Source organism: Pelobates fuscus, chromosome 4 (assembly GCF_036172605.1).
Source record: "Pelobates fuscus isolate aPelFus1 chromosome 4, aPelFus1.pri, whole genome shotgun sequence".
NCBI classification, from domain to species: Eukaryota; Metazoa; Chordata; class Amphibia; order Anura; family Pelobatidae; genus Pelobates; species Pelobates fuscus.
In genome coordinates, this window is record NC_086320.1 from 207307673 (window position 1) to 207328750 (window position 21078).

At 37.3% G+C, this 21078-nt stretch overlaps 1 protein-coding gene across 1 annotated transcript in view; it reads right to left on the bottom strand.

Moving 5' to 3' along the window:
* The window catches only part of LOC134608770 (dynein axonemal heavy chain 5-like), a 315738-nt gene that overhangs the window by 176527 nt on the left and 118133 nt on the right, over positions 1–21078 (bottom strand). The window contains exons 43-51 of the mRNA XM_063451865.1: positions 19699–19886; positions 16153–16347; positions 14586–14720; positions 13764–13953; positions 9269–9486; positions 8812–9123; positions 2622–2711; positions 2302–2538; positions 594–761 (exon numbers count right to left, since the gene is read on the bottom strand). Of these exons, the coding sequence (XP_063307935.1) occupies positions 594–761; positions 2302–2538; positions 2622–2711; positions 8812–9123; positions 9269–9486; positions 13764–13953; positions 14586–14720; positions 16153–16347; positions 19699–19886 (1733 nt within the window). The remainder of the gene's footprint in view (positions 1–593; positions 762–2301; positions 2539–2621; positions 2712–8811; positions 9124–9268; positions 9487–13763; positions 13954–14585; positions 14721–16152; positions 16348–19698; positions 19887–21078) is intronic.

Sequence of the window (21078 nt, forward strand, 5' to 3'; positions counted from 1 at the left end):
TCAGAATATGGTGCAAATTTGTGGGCAGCAACAATGTAAATAAACACTGTAGATGCTTTCAATTTACTGATCGTAGGGCACTTCATCATATCTGTATGTTACTGATTACAGGTCATTCTACCCTTGACTGACAAACATCACAGTGGAGTTGATAAAAAAAACCTGCATGTGTATTTCTCAAAGAAAGATTTACTTAGAAACTGATATATTATGCAATATCATACTATATATCAGAGGATATGTAGAGGGCCCTGCTCAAGCAAACTAACAACCTATGCGGATTTGTGGTATGTGGATAGGTGGATATATATATATATATATATATATATATATATTTAGTGGATAGGTGAGTGCGCTGGATCTTGTGTGTTGTACAATTTGGCCCCCCAGCAGCACACCATGTATGCATGTTCAGGTGAGTGCAGCCTCCCCCCCCCCCCCCCCCCCCCGTATGTATATATTGTAAGGTGTCTTGCCCAAGGACTCTTACTGGTGGAGTGGTCTGGTCGAGATTTAAACCTGGCTATCCAGGGGCTATCCAAGATGTGATGTTACCTCTGCTCTAACCAGCCAATATTTTGCTGTTACCTTACCTTAATCATGACTGTTTTTGCAGTTCCCTGCTCGCCAATGAGTAAAACTGCCTTCCCTTGTTTCATAATAGTATGCATTAGGAAGTCTGTCCGAACGTTGTCTACATTAGGGACTAGAATTGAGGCATATTCCGGCACAGAGTCCTTCGGGTAAACATATTCAGGAACCTGTTTTAAAAAAAATTTAAAAAAATAATGCACCATCATAGTTTTGTATAACATGTTAAGGCAATATTTTATTTTCTATATGAAATTCTTATCTCTTTCTTCCCATAACAATTATACTCTACATGCATGAGCCTTAATTTACAATCCTGCAAAGCAAAAATAGGTTCCTATGAACACATGTAGCCCAGGACCACCAATTGCATTCCTCTGAGCACAATATAAACGAGCACACTCTGCTACCTTGCCATGGTGAGTGCCAAGCCACTGACATGATTGACAAAGACCTAAATGGTCGAAACATTGGTAAATCTGTACATTTGCCCTGAGGAAGGCAGTATCGCCAAAACATTGTTTTTTTTTTTTTTTTTTTTTATTGTCTCCTGCTCTCTGGTCAATATGCCTGTTTTATTATGGGTTTTTGGTTTTCTATCTTGAGCACTTACGTTTGCATGTTTAGTGATTAAGTGGTATACTAATTAATAGTTACACGCTTGTACTATTATCTGCACTTTTCTTGTATAATCCATGTTTATCTACTTTGTAAACAAATAAAAGAGATTTTTTTTTATGTGCAAATGTAATCTGGTGTATTTGGGGTTTCTACTATATTTAAACCTCAAACCAGGAAAATGTTGTCAGATTAGCAGACCTTTTTAGGTCATAGTGGATAGGTATAAATAGTGCAAATAAATGAATACATAACATGAAGAGGGTGTGCACAATCCATGCACATGTGCATGTTGCAACAACAATTAACAATGAATCACGAAGGTCAATTCACAATAAATTGAGGCACTTGTACAAAACTAGTACCCAGAATAATAATGTACAAAACTGCAAAAAAAAAATTACACTAATCACTAATGTGACATGAAAGTGAAAAGTGTAATTAGTGCTACAGTATAGTACGGAGAAAAGAGTCCACATGCCCAGTAAGGCTGAAATTCATGATTAGACTATATGTGTGCGTACATGCGTACACAGAATGAGTAACATTTCATTCCACATGCATGCTTGATTAAACATCAGGATGTCAAGCTTTGTCTTATGAAAATACAGTACAATGAACTTTCCTGATATGCACAACAGCTCATCCTGGTATAGTGACAGTTTTCAGCTGAAATGGGAAGCAATATAGTTTTTGTTTGTCCAATCTCTGATCAGTAGTTCCTATTTCCATTCCCTGTTCCCTCTGGCCTAACCAGATCATTTTCCGATTTCTCAGTTTCAAGGGGAAAGAGGAGGACATTGGGCTGATAAACTACCAATGTTTTGAGAAATGCAGAAACAAATTAGGGATTATGTCATTATACTGGCATCAACAATTACAGATACTGATACAACAATGAGATGTATTAAAGTATGTAAAATATTGGAGATTTTATTCTAGTGATAATAAAAAATATCAGCATGAGCTTTGGAATTAGCTCAAAACCCCAAACCCACTGTAGAGGTCCTAAAACCAGCAGTGCAGGTTGATAGTAATTTACAAATAGGAGCACTAATTTACATCTCAAAATATTTAATAAAAAATACACACCCTTTTAGACCAATGTTCCCATTCTCCATGTTCACTAATGACATATTCAAAAATCGTCTCATCCCCATTCACAGCCGGCAGTTCGAGAGAGGCAGAATGATTGCGAAGAAATATTTCCATCTTCATACGATCGTCCAATTCTAGCAGGGCTCCTGTTGACCACATGGCTGCAAACACGAACAGGCGAGCCACATGCTCTGGGCTGGGTTGCTTCTCCTCCTTGTCAGACAACAGACCCTAGAAATAAATGTCCCTGTAGTTATTACCAAACGTTTAAAGTCTTTAGTAAGCAGGCGAGCCACTTGATGTTCATTGTTTACCTGGAGGAGGTCAATGGCCTGCTTAATGTACATGCACTCCAATATTGGCATCTTGGCATTCACAGCCGTAAACACAAAATTGATCAAATCCTTAAGGATAGAAAAAAAAACATTCAGTAATTATAATGAATATCTTAATGTATATGAACGGCATGCTTGGGATTCACTAAATGCACAGAAATTAAAAAGACATTATATCTATGTTGTATGGATTAATTTAATAGGGAGACTCTGCAAAACGTAGACACCATCTAATAACAGAGGAATTGAGTTTACTCTTGCTATAGTGAAAGAGAAAGGAAAAAAACAGGCTCAGAAACTATATATCTATACACTGTATAGAACATGCTACTTACCTAACAGATATGAGCATGCTGAAAATGCCTTTTAGATCAACATCATTATATAAAAAGTCTTGATATGTATTTGAGAATATAATAAGCGTTATAACTAAACGTTGCAATCCCCTTCTTACACACAATTGAGGGACTTGTACCTTTCCTTTTTGGCTGCAAAGTTCTGTCCAGATGTTGATTAGAGCAGGAGTACCCAAGAGGTAGATCCCCAGCTTTTTAAAACTGCAGCTTCCATAATGCTTTGTCATTCTGAAGGCATCCTAAAGGCATACAAAGCATCATGGGAGTTGTAGTCTACAACATTTGGGGATCTATCTATTGGGCACCCCTGGATTAGAGGATAGTTGAGCCCACCTCTCAATACATGATGAAAAGGTTCTAGATTAAACATGTACTACTTTGTTGTCTATGAAACACCTGATGAGAGTACACAAATAGAAACAAGGCATGATGGATAAACCCAGTTAAAGGCAGAGGTTTAAATATGTTTGGTAAAAATTTTCAAATGATTTAATATGTTTGTATAAATGTTTACAATTATTTAATATTTTTTTTATATGCATTAAAATTTGATGTATATGTGATATATTTTTAAAATGTAATGTTTTAAGGAAAAAAGGGATGTGCTTAAAAAACTGTGATACCTATTGATGCCCAAAGTCTTTAAACAATGAAGAAAACATGTAAAATAAAATAAAATAAAATACATCATATAGTGCAAATCAAATTGGTTAATAATGTACAAATAGAGGATAGCTATACAATGTATAATACTGTAATGTATAGCAATGAATATGAAAAATGCAATTTCTAAACCACTTACCTATATCTTTAAGAAACTTCAAACATTTACCATGTGAAAAAGAATATATCTACTCAATCCTGAATGATATAATAATATCCAAATGTAACAAAACAAACATCTATTTGCATATATGTGTAGATAGGACTGATTGAAAAGATGTTACTATTAACAACAAACTGGCAAAATGCAATAAAATATAGTAATAGGGAGGTGGTCCAATAGAATTTGATAGTTCTATCCACTAACAAAATGCAGAGCCCAGACTATATATAGCTTTTTATTACAGCATTGTACATTGTATAGATAATGTTTATTTGTAAATGATTCTACAATTTGATTTGCACTATGTGGTGTATTTAGTTACATTTTACATATTTTCCTCATTGTTTGCAGAAGTTGCACGCTGATGCTAAGTTTCACTATTTTTTAAGTGCAACCCTTCTGTTTTTTTTGTTTTTTTTATGAGAGTATTACACTGTTCAGGGAAATAACCGGTTTTAGGGACTATTTTTGCAGCTATTTTTTTTTTTTTTTTTTTACTTTGAGTGCCTTTTCACATCTGTTTTTGCTTATTAAAAAATATTTAGTTCTGCATATTAAAGTAATAATCTTAAATTATAATATTTAAATTTGTTAATTGAAAATGTTATTAAACATAGAAACATAGAATGTGACGGCAGATAAGAACCATTCGGCCCATCTAGTCTGCCCAATTTACTAGAAACCAAACAAAAGCAACCTTCTAGGGAGAGGGTGTCAATACGTATAATGCATCTAAGAACATGCCTTTTAAGTCTATGTAATTTATATTTCCTCCACAGTAAAGAAACAATCAGGCATGCATAGGGTTAACACAAAACCTGCCGTTAGCTCCACCCACAGGCCTTTACCCATTTACGGATTGGTCAGTGGGCACCCAATCAATGATAGAGGCGCTATTTTTAAAGCCTCTGTTCCCCTGGAAGAGCCTTTTCGGCGAAAAGCGTGTTGGTACGTTTTGTGTATGGTGTTGGTCATGAGATGTGGGACGACTTCTACTAATACTATTAGAGACAAACCACCCATACTATATTTTCCTTTTATTTTGATTTATTCCATATACTTGTACGTATTTTCAGTTGTTTAATTTATTTTTAACTCCATCCACGGGGTGATTGTTTCACAGCTATAGTTTTTTCAGCTCTCGTTAGGACATTTCTGTCTTTCCTCAGTGAGGGGAGGGGTAGTAGTGTTTATTAAGGGGTGCCCTCGAAGGCAGAGCAATGTAGAGACGGTCTGTACTTACTACTACTTCTACTCTGTAGGATCTCTCTCCGCTCTACCATACTACTGGCAATGTTGTTTCATCTTGCTTTCCCCCTCCGGTTAATTTATTATTTAACCTTAATTGTTACTTTTGTTATTTTATTCCCTTACATTTTCTTTACACATTGCAACTTTCAGTGCAATCACTCTACATATCCCACTGAGTTACAGTAGACAGTCTCTGATTCTTGCTTTTTTTCCTTATTTTCACTTTATATTACTTTATTTAGATTATTTGTTTATTACACGTTTATACTTTTCCTTTTTATTGTTTTTGTAGGATTTTTTTTTTCTCCCTATTATAGATACCTATTTAATTCTTTTTACCTGAGATCGGGTTTTTTAATATTTATACAATTATATTAAAAGTTATGTTTTATTAGGGTTACTCTCTATCCATAAGGGTTTATCTCATGCACGGTTAGTTCTTGCGTTTTTGCAAACACTTTACTATATTTAAAAAAGAAAAAAATCGTATTTGTTGCCATCATAAATAGAGGATTCATGATAGTTATGTGATTATAATAGGAAAATAATGCTGGTGAAGACTTCTGGAGACGGTATAATAAACAATGAGATGAATATTTAATCAGAGGGGGGAAGGGCAGAGAAATGAAAATAAAGCAGAAAGAAAAAACAACATGTATATGAAAAAAATACATTTAGAGTGTGAATATTGAGAGAGATCATACATCACTTTATTATAGTAAACTTGCATAGCTGGTTTAACATATATTCAGTACCATGGACAGATATTTTGCAGTTGTGGAATGCTTTCTGTTTCTTTGTGTGCACTTATAAAGCACCTTAACCCTTTCACTACAACAATCAAGTATATTTAAAGGGAAACTATAGTCACAAAAATAATGTCAGCTTAATGAAGCAGTTTTGGTGTATAGATCATGTCCCTGCAGGAGTTAAAACACTTTGTTTATGCACCCTAGTCACACCTCTGTACATGTGACTGCACGGCCTTCCTAAACACTTCCTGTAAAGAGTCTAATGTTTATACTTCCTTCATTGCAAATTCTGTTTAATTGAACATGTATTATCCTCTGCACTGTTAATAGCTTGCTATACCCTGCAGGAGCCTCCTGTGTGTGATTAAAGTTCAATTTACAGAGCAGGAGATAAAAACCTTTTAACCCCTTAAGGACACATGACATGTGTGACATGTCATGATTCCCTTTTATTCCAGAAGTTTGGTCCTTAAGGGGTTAAAGGAAGTTACATCAGACTGATAGTGATTAACATTTTTTTTTTTCATGCAGACTGTGTGAGTCACAGCCAGGACAGGCTAGGGCTGCACAAACAGAAACAAAAGTGATTTAATTCCTAAGTGGCAGAGAATTTAGCAGTGAAACTTCAGAGGCATGACCTATACACCAAAACTGCATCTTTAAGCTAAAGTTGTTTTGGAGACTATAGTGTCCCTTTAAGAGGAAGATATTTCTCTGCCAGAAGCCACAAGTTACTGATATAATGCCTGCATATTTACTGAAAATGTAAGTTCACTGCTTGCTTCCAAACATGGGAAGTTTCAATGGGCCATGTCATTACTACAGTCAGGAAGGGGGAGGAGTCAATGGACTCTACCATTTCACTGTTAGCATTACATTAGCATTCCTGAGATTGATTAAGATTGCTATAGCAGTTTTAAAGGACCACTAAATGCACCCAAACCACTACATCTCAATAAAGTGGTTTTGGTGTAGTGGTCCTGTAGTTTTAACCCTGCACTGTAAATCATTGCGGTTTTGTCAAGAAAAGGTAAGCAAATATTCTTTTATTGCTTTTATTGCAGCTGGGAAGGCCCTCCAATCTGTGTATGGACTGGGACACTACAGTGTTATACTGTTCCCTTAAATACCTTTACTTAGAAATATATAATGTAACTGTACTTACGGTATGTGTGCATTATATACGAATACAGTCATTTTCAGTAAGTTGCAGTAATGCATTCAGGGAACTTGAAACTACCTATAAATTGACCGTTTTTGTTTATTTTTGTTATACATATTGTATGTGAGAAAAATTTCATTTTTGCTTTTATAATAATATTTCAGACCATGTGGGAAATATTGCAAGATAAAAGATACTGGATACTATCTACAGATTTTACTTTCCCAATTTTTTTGTAAAGGACGAATGAATAAGTGAAAAAAAGTTAGGCAAATTTACATAATTTGAATGTTTCCATTTGTCTACAAACCAATCTATACGCAAAATTGCTGTTATGATATGTTTGTATGCTAGGTATGCATCCCTTGCTTTAAATAAATGTTATGCTAATATACTTTCATCAAAAGGTTCTCAGTAATGAAGAGCTTAAGAGTCAGCCTGACCAAATCATGCCTGTGGGCCAAATATTGAGATATTTCATCAAGGTTCAATGTGCCTCAAAATTGCTCAGTAAATGTTTATTCATTAAAATAAGAAATTAAGCTAATAAAGACTCATAAGCCCTGCATAACTCTATCAAGTGTCTGACACCACTATTCTAATTTAGCATTGCCCATCAAACAGCTGCTTACTACAAAAATAAGTTTGCCTCCCCCCCGCCCCCTCTACTCTAACAAAAACACCCGATGTACAACTTTGAGTAAGGAGCAACTAAATGCTGAAAACTAAATGGATATAAGAAAATGCCCATTTGTAGTGCCAGGGTAGGCACCCCTAGTAGACAGACATTTTAGGTAGCTGCCTAGCCTAGCCTTTCAACTGAAAACTCCAGGCCTGGCAGAAGGAACAGTGCCTTCATAATTTAAATGTCTTCTTCGCTCGTTACTCTCTCTTTGAGAGGATAAATAGTGATCCAGCTCTAACTGAATCTCTGTTTGCTCTTATTTGAAAGTGGATTGGTTGATCACAGCTTATGGAGATGTGTGATTTGGGAGTATTAGCTTATTTTTTAATCTCTGGTTTTAGAGATATCTAGACATTTGGCAGCAATTTTGCTAGACCAATCTATAGATGAAATCTGATTATCTGTGATTTAAGATTCATTTGTATTTGTCATGACCTTTAAGGTTTCTCCTTGTAATCCTTGTAACCTTTAACCTCTAAGGTTTCTCCTTGTAATCCATCTGAGTCAGTCAGTTTGATGGGAGACATGGTCCGAAGCCTACTAGAACCATACTCACTGCAATAGCACATAGTGTTTATAAAAAAAAAAGTGCAGACTTAAAAAATAACATTTTAAAAGATACCTTTGGCAACAGCATATTTGCTTGTGTCTAATGAGGGACACAAGATTGGTGAAATGAAATACTATATTAGAATATAATGCAACTTAATGTGAGATTCCAGGGAGAGCTTAGAATTTAAATAGGTAATTAGTCCAGAGTAATAAAAGACTCTTAAGAAGAACAAGGTCTGACTTGGAAGGAAAATATGGTGGCACAGACAAAAAGGAATCGTTGAGAAACAAATGAGGCATAGAGGACCAGTAAGACAACCAAAAGATCATTGGGAAGGTATTAGGTAACAGACAGTGAGGTCCAGTAGTACAGAAATATGGAGAGTTTGGAAATTACCAGAAGCATAGAGAGGATAATTTGGAGAATCAGTATAGGGGAATAATGAAGTCATCAACAGAAATTGTCTTCCACACCACCCCAACCACCAGCGCCACCACCACCACAGGTCAATGTAATTCTAGCTTCTCTAAGAATCCTATTCACCAATATGAATACACAAAAGCTGCATGTTCTAGTATCTCTACCTGATAGACACTGTTAAAACAATTCCATAAAGTTTCATGCTGCACTGCTGGAAGGGTTTGGAGCCAAGCCTTTAATATTGGTCTCCAGTCCAGCACTGAGGAGCTCATGAAGACCATGCCGTTTCGGGATACTGTTGCTGGGGAAGCATTATCAATGTTGTGAGGTTCAAATACAATTTTGCAGTTTGGTGCCATTGGGATACGGTCACCATTAGCCAAAGTTAGGGTTTTGTTGTCATCTAAAACAGAATTGAGATTCTCAATCCAGATAGCATCAACAGGTCCATCCAATACAATCCATATGTGTTCCCCCTGGATGAAATAAATAGGCAAGAAAGTAATTAATTAAATTGTATGCATACATGAATTAAGGATGATGCAACAAAACGTATGCTATGCACGCAATACATGGCACATACACAAACTAATCATTTTTATAATTGTTTATAAAACTCACCTTCTTTGCTTTTAATGTTTTTCTCCAAAGAGTTGAAAAGATCCCATCTGTCCAGTCATTTGTGGCCACATCAAGAGTTCCAAACATTTGTGAAGCTGTGATTGCTTTGGGATTCATTCTCATTTCCTTGTGAGGAGCCCCACAATCTGTCATGGCTTTCATAAGGATGTTAATACACTTGGTCTTCCCTGCACCACTGGGTCCTAGTGTCATCATTCCTTGAAAGGCATATACCAAGTGAATTATTATTTGAAAGTGGAAAAATGCATAGGAAACTTGTGCCAATGTGTAGCCAAGTCAAGATATTGGGAATGCAGAACTCTATACATTAACCAGATATTATATATCATACATTAAATAACATTGCACATCTTCTGACCACCGAACCCTGTCTTTCCAAGTGTACTGAATGATGCCCTCGTGTTGAATTTTTTTGGGGACTTTTTTTCTGTTGTCCCCACTTAATTATCTCAAATTATAACTACCATAATGAATCTGAGACATTTAAGTCGATAAAATTGGATTAACTGGCTGTCATCATCCAAGGCTCTCAGTGAAAGTATGTTGCATTGCCCTAAGCAACAAAATAAACTAATACAATTCAAAGGCTTTAGCCAGAGACTTATTTTTTAAGTCTCAATGAAGCTAATCAGAGCTACCAAGCAGGCTAACGGGGTATCACAGACAGGAAAGCTTAGTGTCCCTAAAAAAACTATGGATTACAAGTGCATGTAATAAAATAAATATATGTATTTTATATTTTTATTAATCGTATTGCTAGAATTAAAAAGTAAGTTCTTTGTAAATATTAAGGCTCTAATTTTTTCTTTGCAAGTAATGGGTTATAGCAAATAATGAAATGAATCGGTCTATACACAGATTTCTCCAATAGTAGAAATACAGATGAATATAATTAAACTAGAAGCTGTCCTCATCTTAGCAACAGAGTAAAATTAAAGTGAGAACTAAAAACAGCGTGAGAATACAAAAATAACATAATTTCCTCATTCAACATATACTTTAAACAAAAAAAATAATGTAATGTAAATACAATGGTTTCTATAGTATTAATTCATTTAGATTAAAGATCAGAGACTTGCAACCCCACTTGATTGTTAAGAAACTATTTCTGTTTGCAGTGCTTGTCCAAAAAGTAATGGAGCATGTTAGTAATATATCTGATTTACAAAGCGCACAGCCTTGCTCAATGAGCAAATGCACTAGAAATAATTAGAAGCACAAGGGCCTGATGTTCTGTTGGGTGAGAAAAATGTGAAATAATGAAAGCTGAGGGTGTTACCTGACAACAACTATTTGCTCAAGACAGATAGTCTGTTAAAGCGAGTCATAAAACAGTGACCCAGAAACAAAGGGCTAAGCCTATTTACATGATCAATGTTTCTATTATATAATTAGCAAGGTCTAATTAGTCGACCAGAGCATTTATCTTGGAAACAGATTATCATGTAACATTTCACACCGCAAATGATCTCTGCATCTGGGACAAGTAACAGCAAGCTAGAAACTAGTTTCACTATATTTAGTCTTTTTCTAAAAGCTGTAAAACAGATTTCCGTGCAATATATACTCCAAAGACATCATGTAAATGTACCTATGGATATATCAAATGGCTGATTCATGAAAGTGTCCAATTAAATTACTGGCTAGTAAAACGACCCCGAGGAATTATATAAAATTTATCTCCGATAGTATAAAAGCCTTGATGGATATAAGCAAGTGACATAGCTCAAAGGCTAGCTGCAGTATATCACGGTTGTAGTTTTGATACCTGGCAAGCCAAATTTAGCCTTTCATCCTTACAAGGTCAATACAATAAGCACCAGTGACCTTAGTGAGAAATGTATCCTTTCTGGTTAGATGTGTTTACATAATCAAATTGACTGCTGCTACATTAAAAAATAAAATACAGATTTCTCTGTTTTAGATGTAGTTGCATATGTAGTTATATATGTAAGATAATTGTTATGTAAAATTCTATACAGTTACTCAGGTCAAAACTCTATTTAATGGAACAATCCAAGTGCCATAACCATAGTGGCTATGGTGCCAAGTGTACCCTGGTGCTCCACTTTTTAAAATTCTTTATTTTTCATTCCACAGAGAGAAATACAGTGACACATATCAGAATTGTCATACGTGCATGCACAGGGTCTCACTTGTCATCAGCAATAATTATTGAGCATGTGGAAAATGTTTATATATAGTTATGTTGTAGCTTAAGGAACTGTACGCGAGGGCTGTAATAAAGTCTCCACCCTAGGAGGATTGAGAGTTCCTAACGATTGAACCTAGTGGTGGATGTTACTCCCCTGGATGGAAATTCCTCTCTCCTAGTCTTGTCTGCAAGAGTGGAAGGTACATCAGTGAGTGCCGGGTGAGGGGGGGGGGGGGTCTGTAAAAAGACAGCATAAGTATGGATGCCCTATTTAAGTGTCTAGGGCGGTGAATGAAAGGCTGACTACCAATATCAGTGTAGAATGTGAGCCAATAAATCATATATAAAGAAAACCGATAACTAGAATCAAAAACAAAGCATTAACATGTTATAACTGTGATGCTATGGATAGCTGCTAGTAGGGAAACTGCGGACTGAGGGTTATGTATCCCCTGGTTTGACAGGTAAGTCCTGGGTGACTCGTATCTGTTCAAGTCTTTTCCCGTGGGGAAGTTGTCGTCTGGATGATCTAGGAACAAACTCTGGTACCGCAGAGGGATCTAGCCAGGACAGACTCGATTCCATCACCTGAGAAGAGTCCGCAAGTCACAAGTTGCGTAGGAGAGTCTCCAGCTCGGAGAAGCCACAGGCTTGATGTGTTGTGCGCTGATGTTGAAAGAGGAGCATTCTCGGGGTCTGCCACCAATACTGGATGCCCTTGCCTCGGAGCAGAGGTAGTAGCAGCTGCAAGACCCTGCACCACTCAATGATGCCTCTAGTGAGGTCTGGGAACATGGTCAGTGCAGCTCCTTCGAAGTGCAAAGGAGCCTTCTCTCGGGCAGCTGCCATTAGGAGAGTTTTATCCTGCATGGACTGGAAGCGGATTATCAGATCCGTGTGAGCAGAGTCCGGTGCTGTGGCTGGCTTCGGTAGCCTGAACATGCTATCTAGCCGTACTGCCTTGGCCTGTTTGGGTGGCAGCAAGGCACCTATCATGCGCCTGACGAAATGAGGTAAGTCTGTTAGGCCTGCAGTGTCCGGTATGCCATGGATTTTAAGGTTATAGCGCTTTCGTTGACCCTCTTGTTGGTGGCTTTTTGTTGTTGCTGGATTTCAGCCATTTTACTCTCCATGGAGTCAATTCTTTAACCTTGGGAGCTCGATGAGGCCTCTAGCAGGTTGATCCTGGATGTGACGCCTTCTATAGTGTCTTTAATGCCTGCCATGTCCGCCACTATGTTCCTCCGTAGTTCGGCTAGCATGGTTTTTAACTGGGTGGCTGTTACCGGATCTCCAGTGGTGGCTTGCTGGAGCTTAGGTCTAACAATTGGAGCACTCATTGCCCCCATTCCCGCTTTGAATGTCTAGTCGTCCGAGAAGTAGGAAGGCCCCTCATCCTGCAGCGCCATTTTGTCCCATATAGGGGCCTGCAAGCGTAGTAACAGCTCCCTTTTATCTCGGCTTAGGGGGCCTTGTCAGATCTGTTTTTTTTTGTTTTTTCGGACCATAGCCTTCTCCTGCATAGGGTTGTTGGGTTTAGCAGTAGCCCTTTTTTGCTCCTAAGTCACAGTTTTCCTCGCATGAGGCCTAGAGCTCGAGTTAGGACGTCTGCTCAGCTCTGATGTTGGCTCTGCCCCGTAGTCAAACCATTTTGAACTTGCACTTGACTTCATATTTGGAGTCCGCTGTGCGCTAATGCCAGAAAGCAGAAAGTTCCAAAGCATGAACTTCCTTTACCTGTCATGAACTAAGCCCTGTATTATGTTTAGTTAGATGGCTGTGAGCAATCAGATGATGTTCTCAGAGAATCCCTACTGATCAGGTGAAACTCTCAGATGGTAAGCCAAACCCTGCATTGCAGAGCTTAGCTCAGTAGAACTAACGAAAGTTCCTCCGTTGGAACTTACGACTCTCTGGCTTTGGTAGTGGAGGAGTGTAACGGCTGCCCAGCAGATCCCAAGTAAGAAGCCAAACCATTTGAAAATGGTTTGACTCTTACAATAGAGCAGTACGAGGGTGACCACTGGCACCTTATCCATTACAGCAAGCTGTATTTATTATGGTGCTTGAAGTGTTCCTTTAAAGTCATCCCAATTTAAAGGACATCAATAAGGCTCTTGTAAGCTGTAAATAAATGCCACATTGCCATATAGGTCGATATTTCTTAAAATAAAAAATAAAAAACACAGGATACTATTCAATAAAAAAAAATCAATTAGAAATATTTGGATAGTTCCATAAAAATGTTGGAATATGTTTCTGTTGTTGCTAATTTAGGGTTGTGTGTATTTCCCCATACAGTGTGGATGCAACACTCACCATGTCTGACTCGTTGGGTCTCATACAACTGAATGAGTTTAAGAATCCAGGGTGGGTGATGGATAAGGCCAGCTTCTTCGGTCTGCTTCTGAATAGCAGCTTCTAGTTCTGGGTAGCCAGCTTTATCAAGGGTAATTCCTGGGAACAGGTCATTAATTAAACTCATAAACAGAGGTTCGTCTTCATCTACCTGTGATAGAAGAATTACAAAAAAGAGAAAGTATTACTTTAAAATAAGCTTCCATAAAATGGAACATTTAGAGACGTATATCTGACATTTGAAAATGCAGAGATGACTTGTCGAGTACTTGGTCAATGATATATATTAACAAGTATAGAAAGTCCATCATTAAAATGTTTATTGTTTATTAAATAGTCTGAATTTTGTGGGTGAAAGAATTGATAAAATATATTTTTATTTTTATTTTGAATTAAATAACACACAATTGACATTTCAAAAAAATAATATACATAAAAAATCAGATATAAGCTCACAATGAAGTTTTCTCTTTACATTATGTGTCCCTCTTTAGAACAAATTCTGAGCTATCATTAGTGAATGCCAATATGTGGATTTTATGGTCGTGGATTTGGATTTTATGATTGTGATTTGAATTCCAGTTCTGTTTGGAGTGAATTTGGAAGGCTTAGTACTATATATACTGAATATATTGCCGTCATACGTGTGGTAAAAGACACAATGTATTATGCATTGCACAGCAAATGTATTTTAAATTATTTCTGTTGATCAGTGCCTTTCTATAAATTGCAACGGTGAGCAAATCATTACAAGTATCTACTGCAGAAGCTACTGTTACTCACCAGCTTAGATAAATTCATATCACGAAGGACTCTCATGACCACAGTCTTCTCTGGTTCATTTGGATTCGATCTCTTTACTGCCCCCAGAGTACGGAGGACTGACAGAATATTTCTTAACCCAAAGTCATAATGAACCTAAAAAGATAAATTGTTATGTTATAGCAAACAGACAATAATTTTATCTGCTGGTCATCATGTATTCAATTACACAGCTACACAAACACACAATTTTTAAATAATTAAAACACAAAAATCTGTTAACAGATTTCCCTTTATCATCACGTTTTTTTAGTTTGTGACAACCAAATACAGATCTAACAAGTGAGCACATTTATATTTGTGGTTGTAAGAGCAATGCACTTGTATCTTTCAGATATATGGAAGATACAACGTTATTTACTAAAGTGAGAATTGCCAGGAGTTCAAAGTGAACTTCAAAATAGGTGAATTAGAAAAATTCTCAAAGTTAATTCTCTTGTCAGTTTGGCTACTTTGGACTTACATTTGGAATTCACTTAAAATTTCTGCCAATTAACCGTTGACTTTTGTTTATATTCCCATTCAAGGCTTATATACATATCACAGGAAAAATATTCAAGAAAAAACAAAACACCATAAACACAGTAAAACCGGTCACCAATCCAATGCATTAACCAGGTTGCAGATAAATAAATATACATTGTAAGAAGTCTGCAAAACAATAGAGAGAGAGAGGACCAGAAGATAGCAAGTAGAAGAAATAGGTGAAGTAAAAATAGGAGAAAGTCATCAGGATTTCCTATGAACCAGGAAAGTCCATACTGGTTTCCCTTGCTCCATCAGTACTGTAAATACTGGCTAATAGAGCGAATACTCTATCGCTGCATTATCCAAGACTTCAGGATGGTGATAATTGTAATAAATCAAATCAGAGCGATCCTAATTAAAATATGCATATAGTACTTATAAAAAACCATGATGTGTTCTATGTCACCGTCTACAGTAATGGTCCAGGGAGAGAAAAAGAGTTCAAATGCACTTGTAACCCATGTTATATTTTACTTTTCCCTGATTTGATACAATTATGTTTATTTATATGTGGTTATTTTTGACCACATTTCAGTCATCTCACAAAGGTCTTTCAAGAAGCCAGGTTGAACGTTTTAACCGCAATCTTTGCTACGTGAAAAGGATTTTTAACTGACAAATTCATCACATGATAAAATCTGAAGAAGGTTAAAGAGAGGTGGTCATGGTCCTAAGAGCTCCTAACATTTTACTCATGGCTGCATTTTTTTTTAGTATTGTATAGAAGAAGGTACTGGTTTCTGACCATTCGAAAAGCTATTTTGGATGGGTGACTTGATGCTACACACAATCCCTTGTATCATTATTTTTCACATTGCAGGCAGATGATAAGAATTATATATGCTTTGATACTTTTTAATGCTTATATCCAAGTCTTGTATCTGGCCTTTTGACTCTCCTTGTTTCTAGGTTCCCTTAAGCACATGTCTATTTTAATTCTGATAAACCAGTCCTAAGAAACATAAGTCTGAAAATTCCATTCTAGGCTGTCCCCACTTACCTGTTTGGATAACTGTTCCTCACACAGTTTATAGAGCGTATAAAACTTGCGGCTGAGGATCTGGTTGTCCCTAAAACCAGCACTAGCCAGCTTAACTCTCATGATGATGGCACGATCTGGTACCATCATGGCCACTGTTCGGAACTGGACTTTCAGATTCTCAGGAAGTTCTTGACGTCCTGCATAACCTGGATTCTGTAGGCAACAAGGAGAGAGTATACATATGGCACATGAAAATGTGATAAGTAAAAGAGAACAGCTGGCATATGAACTAAATTAATTAACAATTAAATGCTTTAATCAAAGGATTGCCAAGCCTGAGGACCACAGCAAAACCCAATATCATAGGGTGCCCTCAATAGTGAACCCAATAACACAGAATTTTAACTTAAATTATAGTAAATACCCTCCCTCTGCTTTATCCAAATTTTGGAATAACATATTTTTGTTCAATGTGTTTTGCAATAGATCCTCTGATGATTTTTGTTAATTAATAATGAAAACAACCGAGAAACAACTATTTCTTTTTAATTATATATCTATCTATATCTATACAGACTCCTTCTTGTTATGGGATTATAATATAATATTGTGGCAGTCCAGGTCTCTCATTGGCCTTGTCCAATTATAACGCTACAAAGTTCCACTAAATGTGACTCCCTGTGTAGTTTGAAGGTTTCCTTGGCTCATTTACTGTACATTTCTTTAAAGTTTTCCTTCTTATTTTGAATTCAACCTTGCTGGAATATTAGAATAAACTATTGCAATTCCAAAGCATTTTTGTATTGATTTTTAAAACAAGTTTTAAAAAAGTTTATAGATGAAATGTCGAATTGTGGTGAATGAACAACACAATTACGAAAACTGCAAAATTTAGGCCACAATTCACTGTTTAACGAATAATCTCCTAAATATAATTAAAAAGTCTCTTCTTGTGTTCTCTGAAATGCCCTATTAGATAGTTTTAGATTATTCAGAGCCCTCAGCAAAGCTTGCCTCTCAGACCTTCTAATGTGATTGATGTAAGAAAACCCCATTATTTACATATATAACCTGCTTTTATTGAGCTATTTGAAAAATTAATATCAGGAAGTCATAATTTTGGTGTATGTAGAGGTTACAGTGCTATTTAGCTAATTTGTTACGGTTATGTGTTTTCTTTTTGCGCATAAATTTAGACAAATGTATTTTATGGCAAGTTTCCCAATCTGAAGTTACTTTGTGTTTGTAAACATTTAAAAGGAGATTATTCAAGGCAAAAACACGTGCTCTTTCGGGGAAGTACTAAATTAGGAAGCAATCGCCACGGAAAGCAATAGAATGTCTCATTTATTTATTTTTTTGTAATTAATTTTTAGATGGGATGAAAGCGTATTACATGCATAGATTATAATAGCAGTTATCTGCATATATGGTATGAAGGATGCATTATACATTACACAGATAATTCTGGGTGATAATGACATCTCCTGTTTTAAAGAATATTAAGGGTTATCAATTAACTAATTGCTGGACTAGAATTAGCATGAAATGAATAAGGCTATACAGAGCTCAAATATAGTAGCTAACAGAGTAGTAGTACACTAACCAAGATATCATACAATCAAATAGGGAAGGGAGTTCCACAGAAGAGGTGAGGCCCTGGAGATGAACGTAGAGAGTCGGTGGAGACCCATTATCACTTGGCTCATTAATTCCATTAATTCATTAAATGGCCACAGGAAGGGCTAACCAGACCCCAGGTCTGCCTGCAGGCATAAATACCATGCTCCCCATTCTGGGCATTCCAGGCCTATCTAATTCTCCCAGATCCTGAGCTGCGTCTGCTTTTAGTAGTTGTGCGGCATTTGCGCTGTTTCCTCTGAACTCTCCTGGGGTGGAAGCTAAACAAGGGTTAAATGACCTTGGGTGCCTGCAGAAAGTTGGCCTGCCCCATCCAGTGCTATTGCGCCCATTGTTAGAAAGTGATGTGGGCCCTGGAGCCTTCCCTAGCATTTAACTCGGTAAGTTAGGACGTAGCAATGTGAGGGGTTGCAGTGCAATTTACGTTGAGATTGTCTATTGTCGTCCTATGTGCAGATACTCCAGTCTCTGCTGTGGAGCCAAGCTCTGCCAGAAGGACCTACATAGTCAGTCAAATCCCTTTAGTAAGTCCCACTCAGCATGGACAGGAACATCAGCCATCTTGGGACTGCCATAAATGTACCATGAAGGGTAGCAATAAGAGAGGCAACCATACCATAACTATCCTCGTGGTTTGCTCATATTGGTCAGTGTAGTGTTTAGGGTGATCCCAGCCCAAAGGGGGACAGAGCACAGGCAAATGCAGAAGCAAATTGTCCACCTCCCCCGCCTCAAGTCATCCAGTATACCTCAGAGAAATCCGTTGTGGATAACACCCAACTGTTAAACAAAAAGTCAGTCCAAAATAATGGTATAGTTTGTACCAGATGAAATAAGGATTGTGAGCAGCCAAGAATATTTGTAGAGTTTGGTTGTCAGGCTTTAAGTCTCATAAAACCTGAGAAGCTCTGCCACCATGTGACTATCTCGACTGGCAGTCAGGCCCAACCCCTGACTTTCAAAATGTATCACTTTGCATCTAAAATAGCATGTTTAGCCTTGATAAGAATGTAAATGAGGTGCCATACCCCACGCTCCTTCACCTCAGTGTCCAGTAGGAGACCGCTACAAATAATCCTGTAACATGAAATTTGAAACACACTTTTTTCATGAAAATGATATAGAGATGGCCCCAACATAGATTTTTACACTGTTGAGACTCAACACAAGAGAATAGCTTCATATAGTTCTATCTCTTCTCTTTTGAACTAAGGCCAAGTCACATGTGTATTGTATAATTATGTGTAGGGTATAGTAATACCCTGCAGAGCATGAGGAGACAAGTACCAGGACACCCAATGATATCAGTAAAATGATTACTATTATACCTCTAGTAAACCATGCCTCCCAAATGTGGTCCTGTCCTGCCGCCCCATTTGAGTTCCCTGGTGGCACCAAGGAACTTTCCCTTGGGCCACCACTCACCCCGTCCCGAGTTCCGGAGTCAATATGTTTGGAGGTATGAGTAAGTTCTGTGACTTGTATGGATATCAGATGATATATGTAGACACACATGGCACCAGAGGTATATAGCAAGCAGTGACATTGTTGTCACAGGTCGTGTTTCCTATATATACAGACTGAGGACAAAGGAATATTATATTGGCTGGCCACCTCACCAGTAAGAATCCTTGGGCAAGATACCGAACGATATATTTATTTGCCTAGCTCAAATCTTCATAAATGTTAAGTTAGGCTGAGCGGGCCTTATTTATCTTATAATTCTAAAGTGATGTAGAATATGTTGGTGCTATATAAATTCTTATAGTAACCATATGGAATACTATGTTCCCTAGGGAATAATAACTGAAGAAATCTGTGTCTAGCTGTTTCCAAAGCTCTCCAGAAAGGTCACTCCTAGCAAGCCTTTATGATCAAAACCCATAGCATTATTTCACTGTTTCCTCAGTAAAACAGACTTACCATGGTTAAAAATATTCCAAAGTCTCTGTCCATGTCAACCACATCCCCATCAGTGAAAATGAACTGCGTCTTTTTGTTCTTCTTGCACTGCAGGACGATGTAGATCTGTTGTGCAGCCACCGAGAGGACTGGCAGCTCAATGCGGTTAAATTCATCAAAGCAACCCCAGGCACCGGACTGAGCTAAACCTGCAACAATCAAAGACAAAACGGCAATATTAGCCTATTTAGTTAACACAAGCTAGGCCTATTTATGGAAAATATATGTATTTTTGACATGTCTCCACCATGACAACAGCTTTGTTTAAAAAGCAAATACTGGATGTTTATGTTACAACTGCACTAGTACACATAAAAGGGAGGAGGTATCGCTAATTTAATAGTATGCAGCTAAGTAGGATTGGGTGAAATTTGCTGAGAGGAGAAAAAGGAGAAAAAAACATTATCAAGCTTTCCCTCCTGTCTGAGTTTTTGTATAAGGAAGACATACATTTAGTTTTCCCTAGTACGTGTTTGTTTTTGAAGAAGTTTAGAATTTTCAAATGCTAAATGTTGATATTGCCACTTTGCACATATTTAAGCAAAAATAAATGTCCATGCTAATCCCAAAAGCAGATATCACAAGGACTTCTGAGAATTGTAGTACAACGGTCAGTGTTCTAATGTAAAAAAGCCCAAATCTGGAGCTACTACATTTCCCACAAACCAAAGTCATATAACCATTCACAAAACCATAAAGTGTGCACTGTAATCAGGCAACACTGGCAACAATTGACCTGGCCTGGTGATCAAGGCTTATAGATCTCAGCACAGATAAGCCACATCATGCAGTGCATGCATTATCTGCGTTTGACATATGGAGGCTGCTGCAGTTGCTATGGGTGACATCAAAAATCTCTGCAACCTTCTTGCACAGCATGATTTTACAAACATCTCTGCATGCCCAAGAGACGTGTTTCCTGTGCCTCAATTTCCACAATTACAACCAGCATTTGTGATGTGAAAGTCATGGACACTGTCTCATCTCACCCTGCCGTACATTCTCTTTATAGTCTAGAAGTCTGGTCAGATTCAGATGCTGCAGTCCACTGGAAAATATCCCAGTACTCCATTTCAGGTCAGTCCATTGAGCTAATAGGTCACTAGTCCATTTACAAATACACAGTGTCTGTCTAGCAATGGAAGTAGACACAGTTGATGCAGGACTGTGCCAAAAGACATCTGAATGTATCTCCCGCTGCTTTCAATCCACACAGGAATGGTGTGAGGTTCAGCACACAACCCCTGTATATAACTGTGCCAGGGGTCAATTGCCAGTCCTCTCTTGACTATGAAACATATTGTGTGCCAAAATAATCAAACTGAAAATATAGTTGAATTG